The sequence below is a fragment of the Gymnoscopelus braueri genome (assembly GCF_963280865.1).
Source record: "Gymnoscopelus braueri genome assembly, chromosome: 23".
NCBI classification, from domain to species: Eukaryota; Metazoa; Chordata; class Actinopteri; order Myctophiformes; family Myctophidae; genus Gymnoscopelus; species Gymnoscopelus braueri.
In genome coordinates, this window is record NC_137625.1 from 39,811,401 (window position 1) to 39,835,722 (window position 24,322).

At 42.1% G+C, this 24,322-nt stretch overlaps 2 protein-coding genes across 2 annotated transcripts in view; one reads left to right on the plus strand and one right to left on the minus strand.

Moving 5' to 3' along the window:
- cog5 (component of oligomeric golgi complex 5) overlaps positions 1-24,322 on the minus strand; it is an 85,660-nt gene that overhangs the window by 53,149 nt on the left and 8,189 nt on the right. The window contains exon 6 of the mRNA XM_080420665.1: positions 14,073-14,193. Coding sequence (XP_080276791.1) covers positions 14,073-14,193 — 121 coding nt within the window. The remainder of the gene's footprint in view (positions 1-14,072; positions 14,194-24,322) is intronic.
- gpr22a (G protein-coupled receptor 22a) lies at positions 2,336-10,066 on the plus strand. Its single transcript, XM_080421333.1, has 4 exons — positions 2,336-3,125; positions 5,236-5,341; positions 6,748-6,894; positions 8,851-10,066. Exons 2-4 carry the CDS (start codon positions 5,240-5,242, stop codon positions 9,919-9,921), a joined length of 1,320 nt encoding a protein of 439 aa, XP_080277459.1. The 5' UTR covers positions 2,336-3,125; positions 5,236-5,239; the 3' UTR covers positions 9,922-10,066.

Below are 24,322 nucleotides of genomic sequence, written 5' to 3' on the forward strand. Positions count from 1 at the left end.
TCAGGGCTTTAGATCTGATATCTGAATCCAATTAAGTCATACGCAGAGGTGTAAAAGAAAGCAAAAGAGAGATGGGAAGAAGGAGAGAGAGAGAGAGAGAGAGAGAGAGAGACAGAGAGCGAGCAGGGACAGAGACGAAGGAGGAGGGGCGACGGATGAGGAGGAGGAAGGGCTATTGGAGCGCAGATACGCAGAGGCAGGAAGCAAGAGAGAGAGCGAAACAGAGAGGGAGAGAGAGCAGAGCATAACGTGTGGCGTGTGTGAGGGAAGAAGAGCAGCAGTTTCAGTCTCCTTTCCTTCACTCCGGGCTCAACGGCCTGACTGGCATTCAACCTGTTATTTATATCTGCATCTCTGTGCAAACGGGGAGGGAGGGAGGGAGGGGGGGGGCACAGTGACAGGAGGACAGATCTGCGAGGTTGAGGGGGGCGACGGGGGGACGGATTAGACTGTGTGTCCTCATCTGTATAGGCGGAGGGCACCTCTGGCGTTTCACCTGAGGAGGAGGAGGAGGGAGTGAGGGATCCGCTACAGCAGTCGCTACCTTAGCGCTGCCTCTGAGGATTAAAACGGGGGAAAGCTGCAGCGGCCGCCGGATGGACGGCCGAGCGCTGGTCTTTGTTTCTGCGAGGTAAGCCGCGCCGCGCGGAACAATACGATACTAACGACGTTATCAGCCAGTATCGAGCCGATGTGCATCTGTGTGTTTGTAGACTAGTGTGTGCAAGGCCAACGCACGCGATCGATGGATGCATTTAGTTTCAGACAGACCAAAGACAGATATAGCCACAGCGCAGGCACACTGACACTTCATATTTGCTCCTATGAAGCCCATTTAACAAGCAGGGATAACAATAATGAAGCGAAATTAGTTGCTGTTCAAGTGACAATGAGAGCTACAATGACCTCTGCCGCCGTAAATGAAGCCTGCTTCACTGAAATGGCACTATGAGGCGACAATACGATTAGTTATTCTCTTGTATTCTGCACAGTGACAAGCCAAACAAAACAGCACAGGAATAGATGAACTTCTCGTGCGTAGACACTTAAGACATCAGGATCTGTGGCACTTTATCGAGCTGATTTGGCACACAATTAACACTGCATAAATCTACTTGGGCTGAGAGCTCTTGACATTAATCTCTCAACAAGACACTCGTGCAATGTGGTGTTGAGACACCGTTAGGAAATGTTACTATCCACAGTCGTTGCATTTACATACCATCTGTACAGATTTATAGGAATTCAAATAAATCAAGGAGCTTTTTTCTTTTAACTAACCCTTAAATGAATTGACAATGATTTAAAAAAAATATGAATCTTTCTTGGGGAAACGATTCCACCAAAAGCAGAGGTAAAATTCACCTTTTGACTCAACTGATGCAACCGTTTTGTGTTTTTTGAGTGATAACCTTCACTCACTGCCTTGACTGGGAGCTCAGTCACAAGAGCATCCCTCTCTGTAACACGATATCTATAACAACCCATCTACAAGGTCATAACTTCGTGAGCTTGTAGATCCATCTGTTTTCGCCGAATGTTCACCTAATATGACATGCGCAGAATAGGGACGCTCGTGTTCATGTGGTTCACAAGTGCTACAGTTTACTTTATTGTGTAAAACCACTGAGTTCCCCTTCAAAGTCTTCGATTCGTCCGAGTTTAAACACCACTGGGTCACACTGCAGTGACAAACACAAAAATGTAATAAAGTGTAAAAAAAAAATACATACAGTATTTCCCTCACGGGTTGGAAATGGAAACCCAATCATGCCATGAGTTTTTCAGTATTTGAATTGTGTAGAAACCCCACTTCCACAAACACACACACACGCACACATCCTTTGGAGCACTATGAGCGTAGTCACATGAGTGAAGGTGTACTATAAAGCTCTATCTAGGGAAAAGGGATCGTCACATGATGTCATGCAGCTGAGGCGACTGACTCACAAAGGGCCAGTTAGCAGCCTTCAGGGGTAATTTGCAAAAACAGACACATGACGGAGACCATCAAAGAAAAGCACAGCAAAAATAAAAACATACTGAACGCACATACGTACATGTACACGTTCGAGTGTGTGAGCACATACAAACAGTGAGCTTGTGTGTACATACGGACACACACCTACGTGTTCAATTAGGACAGAAAGCACCAAATCCAAGATAGTACAGATGAGCAGTTGACAATTGGAAATGTTTTCATTTTGGAAAGACACGTTAATTAAATCTCTCTCTCTGTCCTTTTGTTCTCCAGGACGAATGGCGTAAAAAAATGTGTGAGGGAGACCAGGAGGATTGGCACCAATGATGTCACTCTCTGCGTGAATTAATCGTCTTCACTCTGGTCGGAGCAGAGGAAATCATCTCCATGTGCCGTGTCCAACGTGCCCTGTACGACCTTCAACACAGCTCTCTGACCTTTGCTTCCGGTCATCCCGGGTCAGCGTTGAGTGGGGTCGCATGGGTTGAAGGTGGAACGGCTCATCGACCTTACAGCCTCGTTTTAATTCTCTCTCTTGTGTCTGTCTATCTCTCCTTCCCATTCACACACCCAGACACATACGAACACCCGAGGAGTCCTGACAGGGTACCATGGACCATGACTGGACCTTTATCAGACTGGGAAAAATAAGGATACTACTCTGAAAGATGAGATTCAACACTCATTCCTAGAGTGGTGAGAGGAGGATTGTTCTGGCCCTGGTACCATTTTAATGGGAACATGACAACAGAGGCACCAGTCCAGACACAAAGGACAACAACGAGAAAGAACAGTGAATGAAAGACAGCATTGATCTAACTGCACCACGCTAATGTGGTGATGCACACCCCCGTAAAGAGGGGACGGGAGCACATTGATTTCTGCGAGCGAACAATTCACAAACAGACCTTTTTCCTCTCACTGGGGTAAACTACGATGGAGAAAGAATCCTGTCATTTAGATTATGCAACTCACTGACGGCTTCTGAACTTCCGTCAAACATTTACACATCAACTGAACGATGCAAAGTTGCGTGGATTAACCGACGGTCTGACAGTTATACTATGGTGGGATGCTAAGATGACGTCCCTCATGGCTAACTCAAGTCCCGCTGAGCTGCAGGCGACACTGTTACGAGGGAGGGGTGAGTTGTTGAGAGACTAGATAGCCAGGCTACAACCTCGACCAATCATTTTGACAGACACCAATAACAATACTAGTATGACAAGTTGAATAATATCAATACACTTGAGGTGTGGTTGCTTCAACAGTTGTATAGCTATTACAGTAAAATGATATTAAATATTTAAACTATGACACCAAATTGCACCTTTTTTTTTAACCGCACTTCAAAACCTGTGGTACAATAATGGTAGACCAATATAGATTAATTTCACTTTCACAATGGCTAGTTTATCTTTTTATATATTCAAAAGCAGAAAAAAATTACATTTCATATCAACATTTCTAGATGCGGACAAATGTATGTGCAATTTCAATAGATTCATGGCCACTCTGTTGTCCACCTAAGAAGTCAGATACACTCTGCAATAGTTTATAGTTGTCCACCTGTTCGAATCCCTCATGCTTTGTCGTCATTTGTTTGTCTGCCGTTGAGTCATTTGTAAGGTGCATTCACAACGGACAAATAAAAATGATCCGATTAAGTTTGAATCACAGTAAACGTGTTGGTGTTTTTCAGCCATGTCATGAACGTGGAATGTGTTTTGGCTAGTTTAAATGGTGACTGCACACACTTAACCACTTAACCCCCAGATCCATATTTGCAGAAAATAGCAGATATACAAGCTTGACAGCTTGGAGATCAGCTTTCTGTGGAGATATTGAATGTGGAGCGAAAAAAGAAAAGACACTAGCATAGCGCCCTGAGGGACTCCGCACAACCATATAGGGTATCACATGACACACAGGCCCAACGGCTCTGGCAACACAGCGGTGCAAACACTGATCGGTTGTTCTATCATTTCAACATGGACAATGTAGCATTATCAGTCCCCAGGCGTCAGGATGCATGGACGGTGAGTTTACGGTGTCCTTTACAATCATTTTGTGTCAGAGACGCATGCTTTCGAATCACACCACACTCTATCAGAAGTGCCTTTTAAAACACCATTCTGTTTGCTGCAGAAGACTATAGCGATTACAACGCAATTATTATATTTCATAATATTAGTTAGTTATATTAGATCACCTTTTAAAACACCATTCTGTTTGCTGCTGCTTTTAACAGTTATTTCCCCCCTTTCTCTGCTGGATGATTTTCCTATGAATAGAAGTTTAGTTTAACTGTTTGCTGTAACGAAGTAGGCGAAGGCTAAAGGCTAAAAAGGCACTTTGGATAGAGCGGTGTGATTCGAAAGCACGCGTCAGAGACACCGGACACCTAGTGTTCCAACATCACTGGATTATAACCGGTTCCCACCCTATCTGTATGCAACTCGGGTCGACGGCGTGGTCATGGCACCGCTTGGCGGGCTCACGCCTGCCTTGTTTTCAAGTGATAGAGAAAGTCATCAGAAAGATTTTTTTTTGTTTTTGTTGAAATAGGTGAAATAGGGATCGAAAGAGAACTGACGGTCCTTTGTTATCCTGTTACCGGGTTTGACTTCCATCATTTAGTCAGCCAAAACGACCAAAGCGTCCAAGTGTGGTAGTCCTGGAAGCGTGGTTTGCGACATAAGAAAAAGAAGGGGAAAAAAACGGGCAGACTACCATGTTCCTTCTACTGCTCTGAAACTTTACACCTGGAATTGGGAGCCGCTTCTTTTCACCTGACAGCAGGGAGGGTTAGTGGCCTTACCGGTTCCACGCACGCAAACACAGGCAATATAGTTCAAACTGTTCAAATTGAGCCGAGATGCAAATAAACTCTGAATTTCATGTCCAGCTTTAAAAGATGTAGGAGGAGATGCGCTCCAAAACGTAGGCGGAAAGAAAATATGAAGTATGCACTATGCAACAGAACAGTAGAACTGTAGCAACCACACCAACACCAACACCACACCAAATCATATTGTTTATTATGGACACATTTAAAGTTCTAAAGGTAATGGAATTGAAATAACATTCAATGAGAAACTACTCATCACAAGGTCTTGGTATTGTTACTATGGCTTCTAGAGACAAAGTATCTTAGTGGAAAAAAAAAATATATATATATCACAGCAGCACTCACTTAAACAAACATGTTTTTGCTGCACTCGTGCAAATGGCTGTCTGTTCCTATCCTTCAGGATAATGACCACAGGATTCACTATGACCAACATGTCGGTCCTCGACATGGCTGCCTTTGATCTTGACATGAGCACCTCAGAAGCGGTCTACCCCATCGGCTTCCAGGTAGGGTCGTGGCTCTGTACACACATCTGATCTGGGGGGGGGTCTAACATGGAGTTTTATCCCATTTAAAGTCAATAAAAAGAGGTAATTGTATTCTGTGATGCGAGTCAGGCATTGCATAAAACTCAACCAGTGGTCCGGGGACCACCAGTGGTCCTTGAGGGGGTTCCAGGTGGTCCCCAGCTGAATGATGGAGAGTTGGAAACCAAATGGACCCTTATTAGGTAGATCTTTAACTCTTGAGAGCGCAAAATGAAACCAAATGGACCCGTAAGGGTCCATTTCACGCTCTCAAGAGTGAAATTATTTCACGCTCTCAAGAGTTAAATTATTATTAAACACCTGCATTACTTAAAGAATCGTTATTTTTCAACGTTTGACTGTTATCTCTCCTATGGTACCACTACCAACATCAATACAGCATGGAATTGTGGACAAAACTGTATCCAAAGATAACAAAACATTCCAAGTCTTGGGTTCAAGTCTTGAGAGTCCAAATCTCATCAAACGGTGGTCCGTGGCTCAAACGCCCAATAAATAATGGACCTTGATATGAAAGGGGTTGAAAACCACTGGCATAAAACATCATGTCAAGTGAAGCTAAAGGGAAGCCAAGAAATTGCCAATCTACAAGCTCACAAAAAAAGGTGTTAGCTTGCAGATCAAGCTATTTTGCGCCTGTAGGAAGGCCAAGTAATCTAGAACAGTTTCTGTCTGCACAGTCAGTATCTGTTCTGTCAAACGCAGGGCAGCTCAAGCCGCTTTATGCATGAATATATGCATAAAATAGAACCACCTCTGGGGAGCAGGATGACCAGTCTACACAACTAGGTCATTCCTGGTGAAGTGAAAATGAAAGTGACGAAGATTGTGAAAGTTAGATCGTAGTTCATAATCAATCTATGCATGCAAAAACCTACTTTTTATGAGTTATACAAACATTGTTCTTGTGAAGCATTTTTGCACTCTATAGGTGAAGTATTTATCGCTATTTTCATTTGGGCAGAGGAGACATTGACCATTGCTACACTAGTTGACATGCCCATATGCAGCCAGTTTGTCAATGCCATCCCCATTTTCCCAGTGCAGTTTGTTGTCACAAACCGTCACAAACAGCCCACATTTTCCATTTACAATGGAGAGCTAAAGATTGGACATGGAGGCCATGCAATTATTAGACGATGCCTCACTAAGGCTATGAAGCAAAACAGAGATTTTAATTGGACATTTTGGTAGGACAGAAAGCTCTTCCTTTGATAGAACTCCATGAACAACACCTGACCTCCCACAACGCCGTGTAAAACCTTCTCACAACACAAGTGTCAATTATACTGTGCTGATTACAATTTGATTGTGACACTACGGTACATGCTCTGACCACCAACTGTTGTCATCCTGTGTCTTAGGTTTCTATGACGGGTTTCCTGTTGCTGGAGATTGTTTTGGGCCTGAGCTCCAACCTCACGGTTCTGGTCCTCTACTGCATGAAACAGAACCTCATCAGCTCCGTGTCAAACATCGTCACCATGAACCTGCACGTGCTGGATGTGCTGGTAAGTCTCAACACAAACTATGTGAATTTGCGTCTGACGTCAGGAGAACGGTTTCTTTATCGGTGCTTCACCACCTACCCCTCACCCCACCACACCAAAATGTAATTATAAGATTGCTAGCATTCCCTAGGTAACCGTTAGCTGCCGGCTACAAATTTCCCCTAATGCAACACATACTGCTTAACTCCATGGTGTTGCTCAAGATTTATTTTAGAAACAAAACACAGAACACTACAGTAGTTCTTCATAGCAATAGTCATCATGTCAACCCTGTGCCTCTGCATTAAACATGGACGTTATCAATCCATTGGGGCCGTTTGTTTGATAAACAATGCATCACAAATGCATTGTTTATTGTTTCCATAGCAATAAGTGTCAAAAGGTCCCACAGCAAAGTAGGTGGCTATGAACACAGAAGAAGGCTGCTTATAAGCTTTCTATATTTTCTATATCTATTATAACTTTATATCTATGACAATGTTGATGTGCATTTCAGTTAAATATTCCTGGATATCTATAAACAAAACATCTCTTAAAATTCCCCTGTCTCTCTGTTTGGGCTTTTCTCAATGTTTCTACAATTCCCATGACGCATTTCACAAGCAAGCATTGGCCAAATTGCTTTTTTTCTGTAAACAGCGAACAAGGTCAATGCTACAAAACCAGGACGTCCGGAGCTGTAGTTTTCACTTTAATGGATTTTACATCACTGGGATAAACTTTTCAGCAGCACTTCAGAGACAAATACTTCTCAGTTTAATGGCTGCTAATGGAAATAAGTAATTTTTAATAATTTTGAAAATCATGATAGCGTCCCTTTAACCACATGAACTCCAGCAGTCATCATAGGAGAAAATTCTGCAGAAAATAGGCCAACATTCAGCAAAAATAGTTCAAAACAAGATATAATGTGAGCTTGTAGATCTACTTTAGCTTTATGACGTACAATTAAGTACATAGGGTTAAGTCAGTGATATTCAACAGGCGGCCCGTGGGCCAAATTCGGACCCTGGGGAGCTTTCTTGTGGCCCCATTTCAGATTTCAATTAAAATATGTATTATTTGTATTACTTTTTTGGTGCGACGGTAGCTGTCCAGCCGCCATTTAACAAAACAAACACAACAAAAGCTAAATCGCTACATTGCAGTGCCACATCAACATAAAAGAGCACACCAGATGAGTTTTGAGTGCAGTCCGTCCATCACATGCCATCTCCATCCATTTGCAGCTACTGTATTTTTTGAGGATGTTGTCCATTACATCAAAGAAAGAATTCTCCATCTGCAGCCATGCTCGTATGTTTTAGTTTTGAGTGGATTTTGTCCATCTTCCATCTTCATCCACTTGAAGGTTTTACACAGTATGTTTCTTTCATCCTAAATAGTGTTCTGGGCTGAAAGATGGTAGAGTTCTCAACTAATGGTTCATGAAACGCATCATGAAAGCCTGTGCTCTTATCAGCTGGGTGCTCAGACATAACCAAAATGTAAACACTTCACCTTGCCAGTCTGCCTCTAATATTTTTCTCACAAAGATGCTTCCATGCCAGGGACCCGTACATACAGTACACAACACACACTGAAATATCTGCTTCCTATTTTCTTAATATCCTGACTTCCAAGTCATTTTACAATTGTGGCCCCCTGCCTAATCTAGCTGAATACCCATGGTTTAAGTGGTTAAACCATAGAGCAATGGTTCTCAAAGTGGGGTCCAGGGACCCTCAGGGTTCCTTTGAGCGGGTTCCAAATGGACCTGTAAAAAGGTCTGTAACTCTGAGAGTGTACAAATGGAACCAAATGGACCAATACGGCTCCATTTGTACACTCCCAGAGTTATGGGCATCCTTGAAATTAAAACGTTTGAGAACCAGTGCCATAGAGTCATCTGAAGATGAGCTGAAGCATCTCGGTTAAGAAGGGCGTGTGCCTTAAACGATTTCTGTCTTTCTCCAGATATGCGTGTCCTGTATCCCCCTGACGGCTGTGGTGGTGCTACTCCCCTTGGAGGGGGACACGGTCATGGTCTGCTGTTTCCACGAAGCCTGCGTCTCCTTCGCTAGCGTAGCGACCGCCGCCAACGTCCTCGCCATCACCTTGGACCGCTACGACATCTCGGTGCGACCGGCGAACCGCGTGCTGACTATGGGCCGCGCCGTGGCCCTCCTGGGGTCCATCTGGGCACTGTCCTTCCTCTGCTTCCTGGTCCCGTTCATGGAAGTGGGCTTTTTCAGCCATTCGGGCTCAAGCCTGGGCAACCAGACTATGGTGGTGACCCACACCAACGAGTACTACACAGAGCTGGGCCTGTATTACCACCTCCTGGCCCAGATTCCTATATTCTTTTTCACGGTGGTGGTTATGCTAGTGACTTACTACAAGATCCTCCAGGCGCTTAACATCCGCATCGGAACGCGCTTCCAGCACAACCTTCCCAAGAAGAAGCCACGCAATAAGAAGACCATCTCTTTGACCGCCGCCACACAGGTGGAGTCGACGGACGCGTCCCAGAGCAGCACGGGGGTCCGGGGAGGAGCCGGGAGCGCTCCTGCTCCTGCTCCTGCTCCGGCACTTAGCATGCGGACGTCCGTGTCCGTCCTCATTGCTCTGAGGAGAGCCGTGAAGCGTCACCGGGAGAGGCGGGAGAGACAGAAGCGAGTCTTCAGGATGTCTCTCCTCATCATCTCCACGTTCCTCCTGTGCTGGACTCCCCTAACGGTGCTCAACACCGTCATCCTCAGCACTGGCCCCAGTGACTTCACAGTGCGGCTCCGCTTGGGCTTCCTGGTGATGGCGTACGGGACCACCATCTTCCACCCGCTGCTCTACGCCTTCACACGGCAGAAGTTCCAGAAGGTCCTGAAGAGCAAGATGAAGAAGAGGGTGGTGTCCGTCGTGGAGGCCGACCCCGCGCCAAACAACGTGGTCATTCACAACTCGTGGATTGACCCCAAGAGAAACAAGAAGGTCACCTTCGAAGATGCAGAGGCCAGACAGAAATGTCTTTCCTCGGAAGACGTGGAATGAAATAGGAACTTAAAACAAATTGTAGAGCAAAAATGTGGTACTGGTAATGCTGCGGTAATGCTGAGGAGGAATATCTTTGAAGGATATCTTTTGGAATAAAATAATTGTGCAGTAAAACAAATTGTAATATATGGAATAAAGGAAGGAATATTGGAGGAACATTTTACAAGAAATAACTTTCAAGTCCAAACAGAGGCTATATACGGTACTAGATGCACCCTCTCAAACCGCAGATGTGGTGTGATAATGGATATTGACAGCCATTGTTGCTGCTTGAAGGACTGAGTCAAGTTCAGAGAAAAGGGGACTATTGAAGTAAAATGACATGGATGAAAGCGTTCTAAATGCCAACACCACATGTGGAAAAAAGCTGCCAAGAATTACACATGTAAGGAATTCAAGAACCACTTTTGTGACAGAATGAGCTCATTTCTACAGTAATTACAGTTAGATAAAAACAGCATAGTGTACAAAAAGGTTTCATAGCGACATGGCGAGGAGGAGGTAATTTAATGCTATTTATTGTGGATGTTGTGGAGTGACGTCAGGGACAATTCAGCAATGAAAGCTGTATCAAAAGTGTTGTGCATGTCAGGTTTCTTTTTGTCGTAGTAATTTGAGACAAATGTCCTTAAGTCCTGTACGGTCATAGAACACAGTATTTGTCCTCTTTTGTAATAAATAACAAACAAAAAACGTACTGCATGTGTCACTACCCATCTGCTTTCCAACTAGGGGTGCAAGAAGTTTATCGAACTAATTAATTGAATTGATAAAAAGTGAGTATTTAATGAAATAATCAATTAATAATAAATCAACAGAATAATCACTTAATCGATAGTTGCAGCCCTATTTCCAAGCCCTTGGTGTCAGTCAGTAGGGTTGGGTACATACACGGGCACAGGATGCATGGGGCCAGACAGGCTGGACAAAATCCCACATGTGAAATGGAGTTAACCATATCAACTCCCCAGGGAGGCCCTCTCCATCCGAGTCCATTAATTGAAGAAAGGAAGGGGGAAGGAGTAGACGGCCTAACCTACATTTTGTAATTAAGGAATACCCGACCAGACTCAATGCTGGAAATGTCACATGGAACATGTCTGTTTAGATTTCAGTTTGCCAGACAAACCTTTGGCATTCCAGCCAGCAGGTTGCAGTCAGTCAATATGAGCTTGATAAGGTTTTAAAGAAGGCAGAGTATCACTGGGGAATAGAGGGGAATATATTTTTCTCTTGTGTATTACATTTACTGGAGAAGTGCAATTACAAAACCTTTCTGGGTTAATATACTTATTTTGTCATTTGTGATTCAATATCTAGTAAAAGTCCCAAAATGTATTTTGTTGATAGTCAGACAAGGCCATATAAGGCTGATCAAAGTACATAATCTTGTTGCACTGTCTAAAATCATCTATTGCCGTAGGGTTATAGGATTCAATGTGATAGCGTTAAAAACGATGAAAGTACTCGATTTGACCAAGAAGTTTACAAACTGAGTACTCAAGCTACAAGCCAAAAGTAAGGAATGAGCTGAACAAAAACTGTCTTGTCACTAAAGGCTCTCAAACCTTTGGAATTAAAATGTGCTCGAGTCAATTCTAAATCATACAGTTTAGACAGAGTTTTGTGACAGTGGCTGAACATGTACACAAACTATTGCAGTGGTTCTCAAAGTGGGGTTTGGTGGACCCCCAGGGGTCCTTGAGGGGGTCCGAGCAAAATTAATTAATATAACATCAAAATCAGTTCAAACACTTTAACCCTATAAACATTACAAGCTCACAATGCAACATTTCCAAACAAAATCTTGAAAAAAAGCTGAATATTTTAAAATAATTTCAACAACACAAACTCGTATGGGGTTCCCTGGGCACAAAACAGTGGGGGTCCGCGGCCAAAGACATTCAAAGGTTTGAGAACCACTGCACTACTGAACACAAACCATGCCTCTACTCCTACCAGTGACATCATAGTTGGCATTGTGGCTATCAAGCCTCTGGCACAGCAGGTGAAATCCCACCCTATCACCTACAGCATGAGAGGTGATAGAGCTGGACAACTCTAAAGGACCCTGACCCCTTTCAAAGGCCCTTGGAAGGCAATGGTGGGTGGTGTGTGGCAATGGTGTGTGTGTGTGTGTGTGTGTGTGTGTGTGTGTGTGTGTGTGTGTGTGTGTGTGTGTGTGTGTGTGGGGTGTGTGTGTGTGTGTGTGTGTGTGTGTGTGTGTGTGGCTGTGCGCGCGCGCATTGAAGGAGCGGAAGAGAGCGAGAAAGACAGAGGGTTTGTCATGTGTAGGCATGTGTCTGAGTTTGTTTGTGTGAGTGTGTTTGTGTGTTTGTGTGCGTGCATGCGTGTGCGGTTGCTTTGTATATCGAAACACACACTTTCCACCTGCCCCCATGCCTTGTTCATCTGTGTTATGGGAAGCGGTCACAGACTAGTTGCCCTACGCTGCTGAAAGCACTTGCCCTTGTTGTTGGCTGTGCCACACTTAATGCCTTGAGATAATCAGTGTTGCCAGATTTTGCGAGAGAAACAAGCGGCCAGGTCTATGAAAACAAGGCCAAAAGAAGCGACCAGTTGTACCACTATATCGTACATACACTATTTGAAAATAACCGATCTAAGCTCGCAACGCGTCGCAATGCGACATATTGTGATCTTATAGATCGGCTATTTCCCAAAAAAGTCTTGCCACCCTGTTACAAAATATTTTGAGAGGGTGGTCCGCAACCCGCAACTACCAATAAACTTTACTATACAGAAAAACAAGCCCAAAGTCGCTTATAATAACAGCACTTGGCAACACTGGCGATAACCCAGGCCTCTATCTATACCACATAGATAAATGTTGGCGGTGGCGGCCCGTGCAGTGTTGCCACGTCTGCTTATTATAAGCGACAAAGTTGCTTGCAAATACTATATTATTATATATTATATTATATTATTTATTGGTACTGTAGTTGCAAGTTGCTTCTGTTTCTAAAGTGTAGTTGCTTATTTGGGCTTCCTTCCTAGATGTTGTTTTAATCAGTGGTTCTCAAATGTTTGTCAAGGACCTCCCCAAATTATGTGTATTTGTCAGCGGAGCCCCATCTGAAAATATTGTGCCAGGGACCCCCATACAATATTTGTGTCGTTAAAATGTTTCAAAAATATTCAAAATATATATGTTTTAAATTGCACGACTTTTTGAAAATAGCAGATCTTCAAGCTCACGATGCGACGCGTTGTGAGCTTGTAGATTGGCTATTTTCAAATAGCCGATGTATTTCGGGTTAAAGTTGTTAATGGCTTTTTCGAGTGTGTGTGTGTGTGTGTGTGTGTGTGTGTGTGTGTGTGTGTGTGCATGTGTGATCATGCGATGTGCGAGTGCCTAGTCGTTTCTTTTGGGCTTGCTTTCGTAGACCTTGGTTGCGAAATCTGGCAACGCTGGCCCGTGCATCACCATCACTTTCCATGTGCTGACAACACAAGGTCACAGTGTCCTCCACAGGGTGGCCGGGCGGTAACCCTCACGCACACACACACACCAAATTAATATTGTGATGGATGTGTGGATGAGTGTATGTACAGCACGTGTGTGAAATCTGAAAATATTGAAGGATGGTCGCTGTGCGATGGAGAAACAACGGGTGGGGAATGATTGAATTACAAAAGGTAGCCGCTACGGCCTCCGTGAAGGGGAGCTGAAGGTCAAGGAAAAGGTGAACGCTCGCTCCCTGCAGCGAACAAGCTGCTCTGACTCATGTACTGGAGAACTCATGAGACTGTGTGTATGTGTCATATATATATGTGTGTATGTGTCATATATATATATATATATATATGTGTGTATGTGTCATATATATATATATATATATATATATGTATATACATATACACACATATACACATATACACACACACACACACACACACACACACACACACACACACACACACACACACACACACACACACACACACACATATGTATCTCCTTAAACATACATAGGCCTGGCTTAATGTACAGTAACAGGCTTTAGGGGCTGCAGCTCGGGAAAGCACCAAACGCCTGGCCAAAGATAAACCAAAAAGACCGGACTAAACATGCCAGAGCATCAACCCCCCCGGGTGAGGTCAGCGGTATGAGTGTAACTGCTTACCCAGTTCGTTGAGGCTCTGAGCTGCCTTGGTGATCTCCCTGCTGCCACCCTGGAGCTGGCCTTGGAGCCTCTTGCTGAGGTACAAGATACGAATGATCCTCCGAAGAAGGTCGCACGCCACCTGGGGACGGACAGAAGAACATTGCAGACCAATTATTTGGGGGGCCCAGTTGCAGTACCCTCGCTGCCCACAGGTTGAAAACCACTGTTGTAGACATATATGTTGTGAGCATTTATTCTGTTCACAGATACAGGTACAGGTAGTACAGGGTGGTTACATCAAAACCAATACAATACCATTAACCACTTAAGCGCAATTCAAACATTTCGGGATACAGCCGAGCTTGTAGGTCATCTATTTTTATTTTTGCCTGTCTGTCATGCTGGGCTTTGAGGACTGGTGCTGTAAGCAACAACACCACTGCTGTTCTTACACTGCAAGTCACTGTGCCTATGAGACAGGGTTTTAGCAAGTAAAAAATAAAAAAAGTGCGTGTGGGTTAGAGATGCGCAGATAACTGCAGTTTGGGTGGATTTGGGTCAATCAAATATAATTATTAATTAATATTGGATAAACCGCAGGTGAAATAATGCAGGAATTAAATTAATGACATCTGTCTATAGGCCTATTATAGCTTTTAAAAAGCATGAAATCTCGGCATGCGTGCGTTTGTAGTATTTTAATATTATGTAATTTTCCATCAGGCACAAATTAGCCGCCTACTACACATGCTTTTAGATATACAAGCAGATATACAAGCTCATAGTGTGTCACTTTGTGCCGCGCTATGAGCTTGTAGATCTACTATTTTAGGAAAATCAGGAAGATATATATTTTTAACATTTTAACTCAAATCTTTGCTTCTGGGGTTTCCTGGTACAACATATTTTGAGATGAGGGTCCGCAACCTGAAAAGGTTTGAGCACCACTGATACAGCAACATACGTTTTTCAGAAAACTGTTAGGATTTAGAAGGCATTTGTAGAATCGGCCTCAGGTCTTAATGGGTTAATAAACTGCCAGATGCAATGCTGCAACCCAGTGTTCGTACCTCCACAAACCATGATGTACTCCTTCAGCACCTGACCTGACTAAATCTTTGAACCTAATTCCCGTTGTCGATAAAATAATAGATTTTCGACAATAGCAGATCTGCAAGCTCACAACGCGTTGGGAGGCGCCGTGTTGTGAGCTTGTAGATCGGCTATTCTGGCTATTTTTTGTGCGACACTGTTGTGCAACTAAATATAAAATGGGTTTTAAGTGGTTAATCATACTAATTGATTTAGTCGCTTATAAAAGAAAATCGATTCGATTTTTTTGCATCAATTCATTGACATAGGTACAAGATGTACCAAATTATAAAAAAAATGGGCTTCTCGATTTGAAAAAGTAATCAATAGAATAACAGCTAAAGACAATAATTGATAGTTGCACCCATATTGTGGTCATGGAAAACCAGTACAATCTGGCCTGGTGGTAAGTGACTTTCCCCGTGTCAAATACTCGACCTTGCACTTGGTAGCTCAGGCTGGGTACAGATAAGCGTCTGCTAAATACCTAAATTATAAAATGTTAATTGGCTCTTTTAAATAAGAATGTCATGCCTAATTACAGCTAAAAATACTTCTAGTGGCTTCAGCTAGTTGGATCATAACGGATGTGATAAGGACATGTGCCAGCTCCCACTCCCCTGTAACAAAATAACCTTGTAGAAGGCTTAATGTAATACGATTACGGAACAGAATTATTTAGAATTACTTTAAATCCAATAATGACGGCAGATTTTTCTGCCATTCAGGGAAAACTGAGCCTCTCTCGTCTCTTTTTGTGATTTCAAAATAAAGGTCAGATGTTTTCCTTGTTTCAGAAGCAGATTCTATTCCATTTGCTGTTGGTTGTCTGACTGCTACTCTGTTTCAACCACTTAAACCATTAAGATCTGAGGATTAAAAAAAAAAAACGAAATCCAAACAGTTTTTGGAGAGAAAAAAATAAAAATAAAGAATTTCAAAATACAGTATGTTGTTCCAGGGAGCCCTGGACGCAAAGATTTCAGTTACAAATGTTTGCTTTAGAAATATATATATTCAAAGATTCGCAAAAAGGGTTCATGACTTTTCAAAAATAGCAGATCTACAAGCTCATAGCGCGGCACTCGGTGCCGTGCTATGAGCTTGTAGATCTGCTATAAATAAATATAAAATGACACAGATATATACAAAATAGCCGTTCAAGTGGTTAAATGTTGTTTATTTTTTCTATCTTAAAAATCTCTTTGTGGGATAATGTTTTCATTGTTTTATGATGATTGCCATCTTGGCAAGGTCTCCTTTGTAAAAAAAGAGATTTGTCTCTCAATGTGACTTTTTTTTTATCATTATCTCTGGGGTCGTGTGACAAACATGTATCATTTCGATTTTTTTCCCCAGAATCTGTAAAGTAAACTTGCAACTTAAGATGTCAGATAATTGTAGTGGAGTAAAAAAGTACAATAATTGCCTCTGAGATGTAGTGGAGTAGAACATTTTAAATGTTCAAGTGAAGTAAAAGTAATTCAAGATTGGTACCAAGTTACTTTCCACCCGTCGCTGGTGAAAGTGTTGTTCCATGAAACCAATTACATGATGAAAGCACCACTCAAGGCCAGGTCACAGATCTTTACTTAGAGCCTGTGATTTAATAGATGCTTAACCCATTAAGACCGGGAAGGCATCTGTGTCATTTTGAATAGCCAAATAAATCTTAAAATGACACAGATGCGTTCCCGGTCTTAATGGGTTAATCAAAGAGGGCCACAACTAACACCGATTTCCTCTCAAATCCACTTCACAAAAAGGCTCATTTCAGAAAGGCTTTGAGTAAAACTGAACAATTGCCCCGATATTTACTCAAACAACACAACGATGAACTGAAAACATGACAAAAGTATGGATTAAGATGGATGGAACATTGTATAGAATCACATTAGTCCAGCGATTCTCAACCTATATATATATATATATATATATACCTTGACTTCCTGTTGGAGACGGAGACGCGCGTTTGCGTGTGCTCCAAACAAATTCAGAGAACAAAATAAGATAAACGGAGACAAACAAATCGAAATGACATATAAGTGTTATCAAATTGAAGAGTATTAAATATGAGTGACGGAGGTGATAAGATATCGCTCAGAAGTGCTAAAAAAGACACGGCTCTAAACGATATGTCGGTCATGGAAGAGCTGAAGAAACTAAATGAGAAAATGGACGAGACACGCTGCTCGCTGGAGAAGACATTTAAAGACAAAATTGAACAAATGGGTTCCTCTCTGGAGAAACAACTTGATGGTAAAATCAACAGTCTGCGTGACTCGATGGTTACACTGGTAAAGCAGAACCAAGACGACATGAGAGAAGAACTGCAAAAAAAACAAAGCGAGATTCAAGCCAATGTGGATATGGAAATCGGGCACGTAATTGCGAGAATCGACCAGGTGGAAGCCAACTTTAACAAGAAAGTTAAACGTGCAGAATTCGACCCCGATGTTTCCATCGTTATCTCGGGCCTGCTGTTTGAAGAGGGTGAGGATCTTATGCAGAGAATGAACACGCTGCTGGCTGAGGGGCTGCGGTGCGACCCGGTACCAATGATTATTGCCGTGGAACGGCTGGTACCGAGAGGACGGGGCCCGGGGTGATTAAGATGGAACTGAACACAACTGGAGATAAAGTGGCAGTGCTGAGACAAAAAAGGGAGCTTAAGGACAACACAACGTTTGGCAAGGTCTATATTAGATCAGCCAAATCACACACTGAACGTCTGATCGATCTCAACTTCAGAACTATCCTTGAAGAGATGCCATCGGGAAAGGACTTCTTCATCACCGGGAATGGCCGAGTAATGAGACGGGACACTGGACGTGGACGTGAACCTGACCGCTCCGGAGTTGTCAGGGTTGTGACGTCAGAGAAAAAAGGAGAGAAGTGAGCCGCGTCTACAACCACACAGATTGTTGCCAAAAATCTCTCTTTAATCCACTGGAATGTAAACGGATGGACAGACAAGAACCGTGAGTTAAGAACTGTGATTTTAAATCACCTACGACCAGACATAATCTCATTAAATGAAACTCATTTAACGGGAGAGGCTTCTATTGACTTGGATGGGTATGTCTGGTATGGGAATAATAGAGAAAAGCATGTTAAGGCACCAAAGGGTTCAGGGGGTGTTGGTATTCGTGTTAAATGTGACTTATTAAGTTCATATAAAATTAAAGTGATCAGTAAAGAGGTGGATGGAATTCTTGGTTTACATTTTGTTAGCTTGAGTTCACAATATTGTTTTGTTGTTTTTTCATGCTACCTTCCCCCTGAGACATCCCCATGGGGAAGAGATGCATCCGGTTTTTTTGGTCATTTACTGAGTCACATGTATTTATATTCCGATGTGGATGCTATTTCTGTTTGTGGTGATGTAAATGGTAGAACTGGTAACCTAGAGGACTATGTGAGGGAAATTGATGATGTGCCAATGAGAGTTGTTCTAGATGAGGGGGTAAATAAACACGGAGAATCATTGATAGAATTTCTTAAAGACTCCAAAATGTGTATTGTAAATGGCAGAATATGTCCACTAAATGACAACTACACCTCAGTATCTATAAAAGGAAAAGCAGTTGTAGATTATATAGCAACTCCTTATGAGTGTTTGAAAACATGTACATTGTTCAAAGTGATAACTTCTAATCAAATGGTAGAATTAACTGGTTGCATGCATCTCATTGGAGAACGTAGTAAAGTGCCTGACCATTCCCTGTTAGTAATGGATTTTACAGTAGGTTATGGAACTAAGATAGATGTAGATTTAGCGAGGGAAAGAGACCAACAATTTAAACCTTATAAAAGAAGTGTAAGCAGAAAACTACCAAATGATTTTTTGTGTTCTAATATGAGATGCAAAGCATTGATAGACCTGGTGGATAGACAGCAGGCTTGGTTTACTACACAGGAGATGTTAGATAGTTGGTATGGTGATCTATGTAAATTAGTCCATGATGAAATGGGAAAATACTCCCAGGACAAGCCATATACTACTAAAACAAAGAGAATTAAGCAAAGCAAACCATACTGGAATAAAGAGTTGCAGGATCTGTGGTACTCTATGCATAGTTCAGAACGATTGTTTTTAAGATGTAAAGGAGCTATAGGGGACAGGCAGAAACTGTTAGATAATTTCAGACAATGTCAGCATGCATTTGATAAGAGATACCGTTTCTTTAAACGGAGATACCAAAGAGGTCAGCTATTGTATCTGGAAGAAATCCAATCATCAAGCCCTCAGCACTTCTGGAGTGAAATTAATAAGTTAGGACCAAGACGTAAAAAATTAATTCCAATGGAAGTATGGGGAGAAGGGGGAAATCTGATAAGAGAGACTTCACAAGTGTTGTCTAAATGGGGAAAAAAAATTGCCACTCTATTTGAAAATTATGCAATAGGCTTTGATGATGATTTTTTTCAGGAAATGTGTCGATTAAAAAACAACTGGGAAAAAGAAATGCAAGAAGTAACATTTCAAAGTAATGGGGACCTTAATAGGGAGATTTCTATGGGGGAAGTGCTAAAGGTTATTGATAAAGCTAAAATAGGAAAAGCTACAAGTATAGAAGACCTACCAAATGAAATTCTAAAATCACCTAAGCTTGCCCAATTTTTGTTTAATTTGTTTTACAATTGTTTTGAACACAGTAGAATACCATCAATATGGTCTAAGTCCATCATAAGCCCCATACCAAAATCACAGAAAAATGATCCTAGAGTTCCCCTTAATTATAGGGGAATTAGTTTGATGAGCACAGTTTATAAATTGTATTCATCTTTACTTAATGAGAGATTGATGGAATTTTTAGAGAAAGAACAGCTTCTGGTAGAGGAGCAGAATGGCTTTCGTAAAGCCAGGGCTTGTATTGACCACATTTATACAGTATGTGCCATAGTAAGAAATAGACTGAAGGTAAACAAATCAACATACGTGTGCTTTATTGACTTCCAAAAAGCCTTTGATTTTGTCAATAGAGACCTTCTTGCCTATAGATTGATTAAGACTGGTGTAGATGGAAAGTTTTATCAGGCAATTAGCTCACTTTATAGTGCACCACAAGCATGTGTAAAGGTAAATGATGCTTGTACCAACTGGTTTCCCACACCATCAGGAGTGAAACAGGGGGACGCTTTGTCCCCTACCTTGTTCGCTGTATTTATTAATGATTTAGCTAATCAAATCAAACCACTAAATTGTGGAGTCAAATATGGAAGTGAATATGTCAGCATTTTAATGTATGCTGACGACATTATCTTAATAGCAGAGACAGAACTTGACTTACAAAGAATGCTAACATGTGCAAGTAACTGGTGTAAAAAATGGAGACTTTTGATAAATGACAAGAAAACTGAAATCATGCATTTTAAAAACCCTGCCATGCGCACAAGTGACTTCCAATTCCAATTTGGGGGATCAAAGTTGAATTATACAAAGTTCTATAAATATCTGGGCTTTTATTTGGATGAGCATATGCATTTTATAATTGATTGAATATTGACAGAATCAGCAAATAGAGCACCCTGAGGGATATGGGTTTCTCTACCTACTCCAAACTATACCAGGCTTGTGTGTGTCCAGTGTTGGATTACGTAGCAGGAGTGAGGGGATTTAAACAATATCCTAAAAGTGAGGCTGTCCACAATAGAGCAATGCGGTACTTCTTGGGAGTACACAAATTTACGCCAACCCTGGCCATCATGGGAGATATGGGGCGGGAACCAATGAGGTACGGTGGAGTGAGCACATGGTACGTTTGTGGAATAGAATACTGGGGCTGAACACCAATAGAATTGTAAGAAAGGTCTTCGAGTGGGACATTTTGATCAAGGGCGCATGGGCTACGGACATGTATGACATTCTTTTGAGAGCAGGGTATGAAGACCATTTTTATAATAAAGAAAAAGTAGAGACTATGGTAATAAAAGAAACTATTTTTCAACAAATAAAGGACAGATGGGCTCTGGATATATGGTGTAAACCAAAGCTTCGTACGTATTGTGAGATAAAGCATGTCTATTGTCCAGAAAATTATGTATTGTATCATTTGTCAAAAAAGAAACGAAGCCTATGTGCTCAAATCAGGGCTGGCATACTTGGTCTTCATATTGAGACGGGTAGATATGTAGGCACGGTTGAGGAGGATAGATTATGTGGTTTGTGTGATCTTAATGAAATTGAAAATGAAATGCATTTTGTTTTGTATTGTCCATTCTACAACTCAGGCAGAGACTTTTTAATAAGGTAGATCCTAAGTATGAACTTGTGTGGTTGGAGGATTCAGAGAAACTGAAATGTCTCTTTCAACATGACATTTTTTCATTTGCTTCATTTCTTGACAAGGCCTGGTCAATGAGGAGGAGGGCCATTTATATGTAAAATGGCATTGTCTTTTTTGTTCTTATTTTGTTCATATAAGTACTATACGCATGTTTTATTTAAGTGGTATGTTATAAGGAAGGATGTAATATGAACAGGAAGGACTGTTAATGTCTTGTTTTCTTTTTGTGTAATGTGTCATATAATCCCATATGGGATGGGCCAAAATGGTGGCATGACACGAAAATAAGAATTTCATTCATTCATTCATTCATTATATATATATATATATACACACACACACAGTATATGATATGGTATTTTTTCTTTATGACCTAGAAAATGTTGTTTTCATTGCGAGACCAAACTTAAACTTTCCCATCATTGTGATAGGCACTTAAGTATACTGTACTAGCCAAGCGGGTACAAAATCGATTGATTGATCATTGAAATAAACATGCTCTGAAAATGGTTAACGGTGCATTAATACATTTATACAGTGCCTTTTATCCAAAAGTGCACCAACTTGCTCATCGGGAGCAGTCAGTGTCTTGCTCAAGGACACTTTGCCACTGACCCAGGGATCGAACTGGGAGCCTTCCGTTTCCCCAAGCGTCCGCTCTACCTCCACGCGGCCCACTCATCTGACCACGTAACATGGCAGCCGAACGGTTAAGTGGTCAGATGGGTCGGCCCATGAACGCTTTAGAGATTTCCAAACGGGCCCTGAATAGAATTAGGTAGGAAGACATTTGAAAAGGTTTAGTCTACTTCCATTGAAGTGTTATGCACACCACAGGTTTGTGCGAAGGCAAAATCGTTTGTGTATTACACATCTCGCGTTGTGTGTGTATGCGTGCGTGCGTGTGTGCATGATGATTGAGAAAAAGCTAATCTCCAGCACCATACATGACAAATGGAGTGCTTTATCTCAACTGAAATGCGGGAATGGGTCCAGTGTGGATCGGGGGGGGGGGGGGGTAGGCTGAGACGCAACACAACATTCAGATGACTCCTGAACCTTTCCTGTGCATAACCTTTGCATTTGACATTAAGCAATCAGGAGAGAGACGGAAACATTAAGTCGCTCTGTGCGTGCGTGTGTGCGTGCGTGTGTGCGTGCGTGTGTGCGCACTGCTCGTGTTTGGGGTGCAACAGTTAATTTAACAAATTCAATGTAATCGATTATTAATCGATTTTGGGGAGGGGTAAATCGAATATTTTTTTCTCAAAATGTCTTAAAAATTGGGGATTAAGTGGTAATAATCAGACTAATCGATTTAGTCGATTATAAAAAATAAATTAGAAATTGTTCATGTCAGTTCATTGATATATAAAATAAACAAATATAACTATGAAAAAAAGGGCTTTTTGAATCACCAAGAAAGTATCGATCATTGCAGTTCTAGTGTGTGTGTGTGTGTGTGTGTGTGTGTGTGTGTGTGTGTGTGTGTGTGTGAGAGAGAGAGAGAGAGATTGAGAGAGACTGTGGTCTGTTGATTTCCAGAGCCAGGGGACCATCATCCTTCTAGCTTCTGTGCACAGTGACATAGGAAGTGGATGCATGAGCGATGGTTACTCTGGTAGAGGAGAGCACTGGCTGGCTGAGTCATAGAGCCAGCACAGGCTGGAAGGCTGCAAGCACAGCTAAGAGCTGAAGGGACACCCCGCTCGCTCTCTCTCTCTCTCTCTCTCTCTCTCTCTCTCCTCTCTCTCTCTCTCTCTCTCTCTCTCTCTCTCTCCTCTCTCTCTCTCTCCTCTCTCTTCTCTCTCTCTCTCTCCTCTCTCTCTTCTCTCTCTCTCTCTCTCTCTCTCTCTCTTCTCTCTCTCTCTCTCTTCTCTCTCTCTCTCCTCTCTCTCTCTCTCTCTCTCTCTCTCTCTCTCTCTCTCTCTCTCTCTCTCTCTCTCCTCTCTCTCTCACACGTCTGTATTACTATACTTGTGAAGACATAAATATTTTAGTAAAGCAATTTCATGCATTCCATTTTTCAAAATTCTTTTACCATTTTTAACCGTAACCCAAAACCGACAATACCCGATCTATAAGCTCAGCACGGCGACACAGGGCGTAATCATCCAAAACTAACTCCTAAACCTAAAATTCTATATATTCCTAATCCTTATAATAACCCCAACCTGAATCTTTTCCCAATTGTAAGCCTAAACTCCCAAATCGTTTTTAATCATAAAACAACCATTTCTCTTGATGAGTGAGTACCAGGAAAACAGTCCCATTATATTCTAATTCTCAGATTCTAGAGTAGTTGTGTGGATATTTCGACTTCACAAAGTATAGTAATATAAAGCACACACACACACACACACACACACAGTGTGAACCCTCAGAACAGACCAAGCAGCCCAGGAGTGAGTCGCAGAATCACAGTGACCTTTATTCAGACCACATTTTATCAATTATTTAATCACATTCTTCCCCTCGGCTGCACAAACAAGAGAGAGCGGGCCAGCAACGTTCCTTCTCGGTTGCAAATGCACGCGTGTGACTGACTGTGCACGACTTGTCCGCATGCAGAGTACAGCAGGTGTTTCTCAAGTCGCTGCGTGAGAGCATGTGCGTGCGTGTGTGCATTACATGTGTGTGCATGATTATATATGCACCATCGCTTCAAGGACAGTTGTCAAGTATTTAATTGAGGCAGTGATTGAACACAGTGACAGCTTAACATTCTCTTATATGGAACATGTCGTCTCTGACAAGACGAGGTGCTATAAAACACACACAAGACAGTGATAAAGACTGGAGAGAATAAATATTATGCCTGAATAGCAGCCACTGGATATTGTCATAGATAGAACAGTATGGTTTTTCAACCTTTTTCCGGTCCAG